The sequence below is a fragment of the Thamnophis elegans genome, chromosome 12 (genome assembly GCF_009769535.1).
Source record: "Thamnophis elegans isolate rThaEle1 chromosome 12, rThaEle1.pri, whole genome shotgun sequence".
NCBI classification, from domain to species: Eukaryota; Metazoa; Chordata; class Lepidosauria; order Squamata; family Colubridae; genus Thamnophis; species Thamnophis elegans.
This window is the reverse complement of record NC_045552.1, coordinates 3,772,059-3,783,443: the sequence shown is the minus strand read 5'-3', so window position 1 is coordinate 3,783,443 and position 11,385 is coordinate 3,772,059. Positions and strand designations below refer to the sequence as shown.

The 11,385-nt window shown below is 47.0% G+C and overlaps 1 protein-coding gene across 1 annotated transcript; it reads left to right on the top strand.

Moving 5' to 3' along the window:
• Window positions 1-1,075: 1,075 nt before the first annotated feature.
• On the top strand, window positions 1,076-7,221 carry LOC116515252 (apolipoprotein C-I-like). Its single transcript, XM_032227175.1, has 3 exons — window positions 1,076-1,148; window positions 2,132-2,282; window positions 6,839-7,221. Exons 1-3 carry the CDS (start codon window positions 1,091-1,093, stop codon window positions 6,912-6,914), a joined length of 285 nt encoding a protein of 94 aa, XP_032083066.1. The 5' UTR covers window positions 1,076-1,090; the 3' UTR covers window positions 6,915-7,221.
• Window positions 7,222-11,385: the final 4,164 nt, after the last annotated feature.

Here is an 11,385-nt window from a genome sequence, read left to right as displayed (position 1 = left end):
ACTGTGAGGTTTTGTATGTTGAATGAGGAATTTGTGAAGCTTTTACAATCTGATCTTTATCTACGATATCAACAATACATTTATATAAGATATTATACAATAGCGTTATGTAATTGCTGATTACTAATTAGTAATTGGCTGATTACTATCAGCCAATCACCCTCGGGGTGCCTACACACACCCATTTTTTGCAATTGTCCTGCTTTTTTTCACCGCCTTTTTCTCTTCCTTCCTTCCCACTGGACTTCTGTTCATCCTGGGTAGGACCCATCGAGGGAGCGATTCTCAACTATGAAACCCCCCCCCTCCTTTGGGTTTCAGGGTGGGGCGGGCTACAAATCCTGTTATTCTGCAACTCCAGGAGATGGTGATGAGGACACTGGAGTCAAATGCTACTTACTAAGAAAGATTATTCGCCAGACACAGCAGGCATACCTGCATGTGAGGGGCGTTTGCATCTGGGGGCTTCAATTTTGGCTGCAAATGCTGGAAATATAAATTGAAATTGCAGACATTGATTGATCTGTGCGATCAAAGGAACATCGGAGGGTTAATTTCTGCCTGGCCATCAATTGTTCTGTTATGTTCTTTTTCCGTTCCATCTTCTCTTCGCTTCTCTTCTCTTCTCTTCTCTTCTCCTCCACTCCACTCTACTCTACTCTATTCCATTCTTTTCTCTATTTCCTATTTCCTATTTCCTATTTCCCATATCCCATTTCCTATTCTATTCTACTCTACTCTATTTCCTATGTTATATTCTATTCTATTCTACTCCACTCCACTCCACTCTATTCTATTCTCTATTTCCTATTTTCTCTGTTCTGTTCTGTTCTGTTCTGTTCTGTTCTGTTCTATTCTATTCTATTCTATTCTATTCTACTCTACTCTACTCTACTCTACTCTACTCTACTCTACTCTACTCCACTCCACTCCACTCCACTCCACTCTACTCTACTCTTCTCCACTACTATTACTACTACTATTATTTCTTCCATTCCATTCTTTTTACTTATTTTATTTTGATTTATTATCTTATTACATTTTATTTTTATTAATGATTTTATTTTTTGCTCCAGCAGGAAGTGCAACCATGAAGCTGGTGTTGGCTGTTGCAGTCCTCCTGATATCTTTGTCTGCGGTGGTGACAGGTAAGACCTGGGGAAGGAGAGGATTGCTTTCCCTGGGGGGAGAAAACAGGCCCCCATCAGTGTGATGGATTGTTAGTAAGGAACTCTGGGGGATGGATGGATAGATGATTGATAGATAGATAGATAGATAGATAGATAGATGGATGGATAGATGATAGATAGATAGATAGATAGATAGATAGATAGATAGATAGATGGATGGATGATAGATAGATAGATAGATAGGAGAGAGAGAGAGAGATGGAAGGAGGGAGACAGGCAGAGAGAGATGAGAGAGAGAGGATAGATAGATAGATAGATAGATAGATAGATAGATAGATAGATAGATGGATGGATGGATGGATGGATGGATGGATGGATGGATGGATGGATGGATGGATGGATGGATGGATGGATGGAAGGATGGATGGATGGATAAGAGAAAGATATAGAGATGGAGGGAAGGAGACCGGCAGAGAGAGAGAGGATAGATAGATAGATAGATAGATAGATAGATAGATAGATAGATAGATAGATAGATAGATAGAAAGAAGAAAGAGATATAGAGATGGAGGGTGGGAGACAGACAGAGATGAGAGATAGAAGATAGATAGATATTTATATGTATTCAAATAGGCAAAGGTTGCACAAATAAATATCATACGATGCAAAAATGTGTGCTCTCCAACCCAAAATATCCATTGTTTGTTCTGAGTTCCGAGTTTATTGAACCCTGTGTCAATTTCTCAACACATAGCTGGATTCACACAAGCAGCAGGACTAAGCTAAACAGAATCGGGTAGTTTGCAGTTCAGTATTTTGTGAGGCATCAAGTATGGTTCCCCCCATGTTCTGTGAACCAGGTTATTTATTACATGAAGCCCTGACAACACGGCTTATTTGTTTGGATATCATGCTTGTTACATGAGCTCAACATGAAGTGTGGCTTTAGCGTTGGGTATAAGCACGTAACATGGTTGCTCCCTCAATTTATTTATCCCAAGACTCCAATGAAGACGGTGGGAAAGAACCCACCCTGGCCCAGAAATTTGAGAAGTATCAGAAGGAGGTCCAGACTTTTGTTGATAACCTTGGTGAGAAGACTAAGGCTGCTTTTCGTGAGTTCCACAACAGCGAATTCAGCAACAAAACCAGGTGAGTGTTTTTATAGCTCCCTTTCTTCCAACTATAACTATTATTAGGAGGGAAGTAAGATGGGGTGAGGGGTCTTGGTGAAGGCATCTTGGCTGAGAATGCAAAGAGAAGAAGAAAGAAGGAAGGAGGAAAAGGAAAGAGGAAGAGGAGAAGGAAAAGGAGGAGGAAGAGAAAGAGGAGAAGGAGGAAGAGGAGGAGGAGGAAGAGGAGAAGGACGAGGAGGAGGAGGAGGAAGAAGAGGAGGAGGAGAGGACGGAAGACGGGAGAAGGAGGAGGAGGAGAAAGAGGAGAGGAGAAGGAGGAGGAAGAGGAGGAAGAAGAGGAGGGAGGAGGAAGAGGAGGAGAAGGAAGAGGAGAAGGATGAGGAGGAGGAAGGGGAGGAGGAGGAGAAGGAGGTGGAAGAGGAGGAGGAGGAAGAAGAGGAGGAGGAGAGGACGGAAGACGGGAGAAGGAGGAGAAAGAGGAGAGGAGGAGAAGAAGAGGAGGAGGAGGAGGAAGAAGAGGAGGAGGAGGAGGAAGAGGAGGAAGAGAAGGAGGAAAAAGAGGGGAGAAGGAGGGAGAAGAAGAGGGAGAAAAAGAAGAAGAGGAAGAGGAGGAAGAGGATAAGAAGGAGGAAGAGGAGGATTCTCCAGAAGAACCCACCTTCTGGAGAACATCAGCCAAAGGAAGCCCATCTTAATATTTAGCATCAACCTTCTCCTTCATAAACTTGAAGACAGTTCTCCAGAGCATGTTTTCACACTTTCACACATGTCCTGGTATTTTATAATTCAGTTTTGGAAGTTATTCTGCAGCTCTTCCTCACTTCTGCCAATTCTAAAACCCTGGAAGCAGGCACATCTGCAGCCCCCCAATTCTTATCCTCTGCTGATTAATTCTGGATCTGTGCCTGCCTCCTCCAACGATAAATAACCTCACTCCCACCAAATAACAGAAGTAAAATTAATAATTAAATGCTGCCTTCCCATCCATGTTGCTAAAGAAGCCACCATGACATCCCAAGGGTCACGACATCATTGTGCAAACAGCATGAATCAGGCCACGTGGACCAATCCAGACATGATGTAAAGAAGGAAAAGTATGTTGTGGCCCATCAGCAACCAGAGAAGCTGGCAGCAGAGTCGGACAGTGAGGAGGTTGGGGAGGAACATGGGCCAGTCCTGGAGTCTGGGGAAGGCTCTGAGGAGGGCTCTGTGTCGGAGGCAGAGAGGGGGCCGGGGCTGTCTGACAGTTATCAGCTGCCTTCAGAGTCAGACATAAGTGAGGCAGAAGAACAGCTGGAGCCTGTTCCCAGTGTGTGCATAAGCAGAATTGCCAGATGAAGGGAACGGCTAAAGAACAGGGGTTGACTTGAGAGTAAGGCCGACAGGTGGACGATGAATGGCCCCTCCCAGAGGAAATAAAAGAGGAGCAAAAGGGGAGTGGAGTTTGCAGGAGACAATTAGTTCGCTTCATTGGTTCGTGACTCTCTGAGACTCCTTGCCAAGTTTTACAGATATCGGCCTGGCAGCTCTCCAAGCCAGATAAGGTCTGTGACTGTAAATCCTCCCAAGCCAGATAAGGTCTGTGACTGTAAATCCTCCCTTGAAAGACTTTGCTGGATGTGAAGGAGCAGAATTCACAGTCAATTAATAAAAGAGGTTTTTGTCGGGACAAGGAGTCTTCTTCATGCTCTTGGGAAGCCTCGATCAGAACTCTGTAGGTGATTTCCGTCCATTAGAATAAGGAGGTCATGATCCACGTCGCATCATCTGACACCCCCACCCCACCCACTTTGCAAGACCCCATGGGTTATCTTTGAATATGTTTTGCTGAGCTGGGCATTGATTGGAGAAAAAAATCCAAGCATTTGATATGGGGGGAAATTCCCTGCCTGGAAAGCCACCATTTTTTATTGCATGCAACGTTTTCTCTCTCTCTCTCCCTCTCCCCCCCATCTCTCTCTCTCTCTGTGATCTCAACGATGAAACTCTTTCCAGGATTAAAGATTTTCCTTGGGTTTTTCTTCCAAGGTGGTCTTGCCCTTCTGATTTTTTTTCACCCACGTGATTTCTTAAATTATCACCCTTTTTACAAACTTCCTGTTTAAGATCGGCTTTCCATCAGTGGGCAGCTGATGTCTGAGAGGCATAAGCAGAGCTAAAAGGGTGCATAATATTATTTTGGGGGGTGGACGGAATTGCCTCCAGTTCTTCTTGTGCATTGAGTTCCATGAATTCTCGATCCACACGGAGACACATTCTTAAGAAGCTGGGAATCCCAGGTGCAAAACTTCAGCTGTAGATCGGCTGGCAAAAGGTTTGCCTTTCCGGGACTCAAGACGCTTTCCTCCATCCACCAGAAAGTGACAGGCCTGAAAGCTGAAAAGGGAATATCAGCTGCCTAGATGAGCAAAAAAAAAAAAAAAAAAACGAGCAAATTTCTATTTACTCAAAAGGGAAGGTTTACAGTATAATAAGCAGAAGGGCCTGACAGATGCAGCAGCCACCACTAGATGGAGACACAGAGCAACCCGAGAGGGCTCCTTTGAGAAGATCCTATGCCACAGTGAGGGCGAACCTGTAGCACGCTGGAGAGAAGTGCCACACAGAGCCCTCTCTGAGGGCACGGGGATTGTCGCCAACTGGTTTTAGCAAACGCCGGAGCACCACAAAATGGCCTGAAAAGGGCCCAAAAAAACACTCAAAAAACTGGGTGTTTTCTGGACCGTTTTCAGGCGGTTTTGGGACCATTTTCTGGCTGGTTTGGGGGCTGTTTTTGAGCCGTTTTTGGCCCTGAAAAATAGCCTGAAAAATGACTCAAAATCAAGCTGTTTGTAGGGCTCTTTTCAGGCTGTTTTCCGGGCCAAAAATGGTCTGAAAAATAAGCTAAAAATGGCCTGAGAAAAGACCAGAAAACAGCCTGAAAACAGCCTGAAAAATGGCTCCAAAACAGGCAGGTGTGTGCCAGCCAAACCCCTGGTTTTTGGGTTTGGGGTGCTCTGGCACGCACACACATACATGCCTATGCATGCACATGCGTCCCAGTTTGGGCACTCGGTGCTGAAAAAGTTCTCCATCACAGTCTTATGGGGAAGAACCCTGGGGAGTGGGGGGGCACGTTTGTTTGAGGGGTCGTTTGTGCTCTCTGAAATCAGTTGTTGTCTTGCAAAGGTTTCATCACCCAAACTGGGGAACGTCTTCAGTGCTAGGTGAAATGGCTTAGGTCTCCTGCTTGATCAGGGGGGGTTAGACTAGAAGACCTCGAAGGTCCCTTCCAGCTCTACTCTGGTTAACTTAGCTAGTCTCCTCTGCTGCCTCTTTGCTCTCTGGATCCCAGCCCCTCCCTGCTGGGAATCCAGACGGCATTCCACTACAAATTGGCAGTCCTGCCTCGGGCAGCGGGTTGGACTAGAAGACCTTCAAGGTCCCTTCCAACCCTATGATTCTATGACAGCCTCTTAGGTTGCCCAGGACAGCTGCCTTTCTAAATCCCTGCCGGTCAGGAATACCAGTCAGATTTTGGCAAGCAGACGGATCATCTGGAATTCTTGCTGGAGGCTCAACAAAACAGCCAAACCAGTTCCTGGATTAGCATGTCTGTTGTGACAGAGGCTTCCCAAGAGCATGAAGCCAACTCCTTGTCATGACAAAAAACCCTTTTATTAATTGACTGTGAATTCTGCTCATTCACATCCAGCAAAGTCTTTCGAGGGAGGATTTGCAGTCACAGAGGTGGCGCAGTGGTTAAATGCAGCACTGCAAGCTACTTCAGCTGACTGCAGTTCTGCAGTTCGGCGGTTCAAATCTCACCGGCTCAGGGTTGACTCAGCCTTCCATCCTTCCGAGGTGGGTAAAATGAGGACCCAGATTGTTGTTGGGGGCAATATGCTGACTCTGTAAACCGCTTAGAGAGGGCTGAAAGCCCTATGAAGCGGTATATAAGTCTAACTGCTATTGCTATTCTCTGGCTTGGAGAGCTGCCAGGCCGATATCTGCAGAACTTGGCAAGGGGTCTCGGAGAGTCACGAACCAATTAAGCAAACTAATTGCCTACTGCAAACTCCACTCCCCTTTCGCTCCTCTTTTATTCCCTCTTGGGGGGGGCATTCATCGTCCATCTGTGGCCTTACTCCCAAGTCGACCCCTGTTCTTTAGCTGTTCCCTTCGTCTGGCAACTCTGCACACGTGCACACTGGGAACAGGCTCCAGCTGTTCTTCTGCCTCACTGATGTCTGACTCCGAAGACAGCTGATAACTGGCACACGGCTCTGTCTCTCTCACTCTCTGCCTCCGGCACAGAGCCCTCATCCGAGCCTTCACGTCCCTGAGCATGCCAGTCTGAAAGTACAATTTTCTCCCTGCCTCCTTGACCATGGAAACAACTTGGGAAAGGTCCTTTTTTATGCTCTTCCCTGGCCCATTGTACAGATGAGGGCTAGGCTGCCTCTTATCTGTCCGTTCCCTTGGCAGCATCTCTTAATCCAAGTCTCCCCCAAGGTCTTTCCCGCATGGCAAGCGATTGGGAGCTGTGGGGATGGCAGGAAAACCACTCACCATTTCTCTTGTCCTCGGCAGGAATTGGGTTTCCGAGACTCTCCAGAAAGTGAAGAAAAAGCTTGAAACCCTGACTTCCCAAGATGGATCTGACTGAACATCCCTCAATTCCGTCACTGAGAGAGGAGATTGGTCATGGAATCCCAACCGTAGCAGTGGAAAAAAGGGGGTTCAACACAAGCTCTAACCCAGGGATCTCCAAACTTGACAACTTTAAGGCTGGTGGACTTCAACTCCCAGCTGGCTGGAGAATTCTGGGAGTTGAAGCCCACAAGTCTTAAAAGTTGCCAAGTTTGAAAGACCTCTGCTCTAATCCTGCATTCTCTACTTTCTTGGCATTCTACTGCTATGCATTGTTACTCCCAACCTGTTGTTAGACGTAAATAAAGAGAGAAAAGTAGGAGAAACGAGTCGTTTGTAATCATTTCTTTCTAAAACGTTGTCAACGAATAAGATCCGAGGTGGCGCAGTGGTTAGAGTGCAGTACTGCAGGCTACATCTGCCGACTGCCGGCTGCCTGCAATTTGGCAATTCGAATCTCACCAGGCTCAAGGTTGACTCAGCCTTCTGTCCTTCCGAGGTGGGTCAAATGAGGAGCCAGATTGTTGGGGGCAAGAGGCCGACTCTGTAAACCGCTTAGAGAGGGCTGTAAAGCACTGTGAAGCGGCATATAAGTGTCTAAGGGATATTGCCCTTCCTTCCTTCCTTCCTTCCCTCCCTCCTTCCTTCCTTCCTTCCTTCTTTCCTCCCTCTCATCCTTCCATGGTGCACAGTGGTCAATATGCAGTATTGCAGGCTAACTCTGCTGACTGCCATCAGTTTGATTCTCGCCTGCTCAAGATTGTCTCAGCCTTCTGTCCTTCCGAGGTGGGTCAAATGAGGAGACAGATTGTTGGGGGCAAGAGGCTGACTCTGTAAACCGCTTAGAGAGGGCTGTAAAGCACTGTGAAGCGGCATATAAGTGTCTAAGGGCTATTGCCCTTCCTTCCTTCCTTCCTTCCTTCCCTCCCTCCCTCCCTCCCTCCCTCCCTCCCTCCTTCCTTCCTTCTTTCCTCCCTCTCATCCTTCCATGGTGCACAGTGGTTAATATGCAGTATTGCAGGCTAACTCTGCTGACTGCCATCAGTTTGATTCTCGCCTGCTCAAGATTGTCTCAGCCTTTCGTCCTTCCGAGGTGGGTCAAAGGAGGACCCAGATTGTTGGGGGGGGCATGTGCTACTCTGTAAACGGCTTAGAGAGGGCTGTAAAGCACTGTGAAGCGGTATATAAGTCTAAGTGCTGTTCCCATTGCTATCAGGATGGTACAATTAGGATTGTAACCATTACCTCCTTTAGATTTTGAAGTTTTCTCCCCCCCCCTGCATTGGCCATCTATTATTATTATTATTATTATTATTATTATTATTATTATTATTACCGCAACAACACAATTGCATCACAGCGGCCAGTTGTTTCGCCGGATTTGGCATTGGTTACTAGTCAGGCCCCACCCAGGGACCTAGGACGTCGTAATGTATTTTCGTAATATGCGTGCAGATCCAAGCAGTGCGGCTTTTTGCATTTGACTGATGGGGATTTTGTGCTTTTGGAATAGCACCCAGTGTGCCAATTACCACTGGAATTACCACTGCTGGTTTGTGCCATAGTCGTTGAATTTCGATTTTTAAGTCCTGATATTTTGCGATTTTTTTTCATGTTCCTTCTCATCAACCCTGCTATCACCTGGTATTGCAATGTCTATGATTGTATTATTATTATTATTGTTGTTGTTGTACAATTGTATCACAGCGGCCAGTTGTTTCGCCGGATTTGGCATTGGTTACTAGTCGGGCCCCACCCAGGGGCCTATTATTATTATTATTATTTGCAAGATCAAGGCCCAGATTTGATTTTGAGTGCATTCACAAATACGTTTCACATTTCCTTCTCATCCTACAAAAACCACTTTTAAAAAAGTGGATGAATGTTTGCAGGTAGTCCTTGACTTACGACCCCAATTGAGCCCTGTTGCTAAGCAAGGCAGCTGTTAAGTAAAGATTTCCCCATTTTATGACCTCTTCCTTATCGCAGTTGTTCAGTGAATCACTTCAGTTGTTAAGTGAGTAAAACAGTTGTAAAGGTGGCTGGATGGAGTCACCGAAGCGGTCGATGTGAGCTTAAATGGACTCCGGAAGGATGGTACAGGACAGGAAGGCCCTGGAGGAACGTTGTCCATGGGGGTCGCAATGGGTCAGACACGGCTTCACAACTAACAACAACAAAAGTTGATAACTCCTCACCACCCTGTCCTCCAGGACCCTTTCTGGACCTTTCCCCATGCCATCTAAAATAGCAGCCCCATCATTTTTCAAGTCTCAAAAGCCAGTTTGGTCTTGTGGCTAAAGGCCCCAGATGAGAAACCAGGAGATAGTGAGTTCTAGTCCTGCTTCAGGTGTGAAATCCAGCTGGATGATTTTGGGCTAAAGTCAACGGCTACCTGAAATTTAGAAGGAAAATATTTTGCCCTGCGCTTAGATTCTCAACTTTTTCATGTGTGTTTGCGTGTGTCTCTCCTAGACCTGATTCTGAACACATTTTATCTCCGGAAATGGAAAAAAATGTCTCTGGTTTACGGTAACCCTTCAAACAAGCATTCTTCAACGGGTCTTAGAAGATTTTTGAAGGCCTCCTTCAGATACAGTTGGTTGATCAATGACCAGGAGCAAATATTGCCAAAGATCTAAGCAAACTGTCCTTGTCTCTCTCACTCCTGTCTAGTCATCACACTGGATGCTTGAGTAAATATTCCTTTGGACCCGTAATTGCTCTGAAGCTCTGCTGCAAGGGACTTTTCATAGACAAGGTCCTTCTGAACCAGGGGTGGGTGCTGGCTGATGCTGCTACGGATGGTTTGCTCAGGGAGGTGCTTCGCACATTTGATGCATGCTACGCACGCATGCACAGTACTAAAAAAATTGGCTTCCGCGCATGTGCAGAAGGAAAAAACAAGATGGCGCCTCCTATGGCACCGCCAAGAGAATCGGTTCAGGGGGCATAGCAGTTACTACCTACTTGGCCGAACCGGTCCCAACTGGTAGGAACCCACCTGAACGTGGGAGAGATCAGATCAGGAAAACATGGAGGTCGGGAAGAAACGGTCTCTTTTAACGCTTCTTTGCTATTGGAGCAGGGGTGTCGAACTCAAGGCCCGAGGGCCGGATCTGGCCCAGGGGGCCAGCCTGGAAACAGCAAAGGACTGGTCCGCGGTGGCTCTGCCAGTGAAAACGGAGCTCGGGAGGGTCACGAATGGCCTGTCTGGGTTCCGTTTTCAGCTGCGATGGCCTCCTGCAGCCCTCTGCCAGTGGAAATGTAACCCATGCAAGACGCACGCGGACTTCCGTCTGTTCCTTCTTGCCCTGCCTCATTATGGAGAATGCTTGTCTCGAATGTAGAATGTAGAAGATCTACCTAAATCTTCTTTGATGAACCTGTCTCTCTAGAGAAGTTCTATCTTGTTGTTAGTTGCGAAGTCGTGTCCGACCCATCGCGACCCCATGGACAATGTCCCTCCAGGCCTTCCTGTCCTCTCCCATCCTCTGGAGTCCATTGAAGCTCATGCTGACTGCTTCGGTGACTCCATCCAGCCTCCTCCTTCTCTGCCATCCCCTTCTTCTTCTTCTGCCCTCCATTGTTCCCAGCATGAGGCTCTTCTCCAGGGAGTCCTTCCTTCTCATCTGGTGGCAAAAGTACTTGAGATAGGTAGGTAGGTAGGTAGGTAGATAGGTAGGTAGATAAGAGAGAGAGAGAGAGAGGGAGGGAGAGAGAGGGAGAGAGGGAGAGAGAGATGCTGTGAGTTGCGAAGTCGTGTTCGACCCATTGCAACCGCATGGACAACATTCCTCCAGGCCTTCCTGTCCTCTACCATCCTCTGAAGTCCATTGAAGCTCACGCCGACTGCTTTGGTGACTCCATCCAGCCACCTCCTTCTCTGCCGTCCCCTTCTTCTTTTGCTCTCCATCGTTCCCAGCATGAGGCTCTTCTCCAGGGAGTCCTTCTTCCTTCTCATTACGTGGCCAAGGTCTTTGAGTTTCCTCTTCAGGATCTGGCCTTCTAAAGAGCAGTCAGGGTTGATCTCCTCTAGGACTGACCGGTTGGATGGCCTTGCAGTCCAAGGGACTCAACAGGAGTCTTCTCCAGCACCAGAGTTCAAAGGCCTCCATTCTTTGGCACTCAGCCTTCCTTGTGGTCCAACTTCCACAGCCATCCATTGCAACTGGGAAGACCATAGCCAAGTTACATACGCTTTACTCCAATGTTCTTAATCGCTTGGCAGCCTGTAGATGTATAGACTTCAACTCCCAGAATTCCCTAGCCAGCATGGCTGATTGGGCAATTCTGTGAGTTGTAGTCCACACACATCTTAAAGCTGCCAAGGTTAAAAATACTGCCCTATTCTAAATAATCTGAGTTCAGAGTTCAAAGGCCTCCATTCTTTGGCGCTCAGCCTTTCTTATGGTCCAGCCTTCACAGCCATCCATTGCAACTGGGAAAACCATCACCTTGCTATAAGCACTTTTGTTGGCAGGGTG

Bases quoted from the DNA above. Each gene is read 5' to 3' on its own strand.
- LOC116515252 (XM_032227175.1), top strand. From the start codon at position 1,091: ATGAAGCTGGTGTTGGCTGTTGCAGTCCTCCTGATATCTTTGTCTGCG. The intron at 1,149-2,131 runs GTAAGACCTGGG...ATTTATCCCAAG, and splicing joins TTTGTCTGCGGTGGTGACAG to ACTCCAATGAAGACGGTGGG. The intron at 2,283-6,838 runs GTGAGTGTTTTT...TGTCCTCGGCAG, and splicing joins GAATTCAGCAACAAAACCAG to GAATTGGGTTTCCGAGACTC.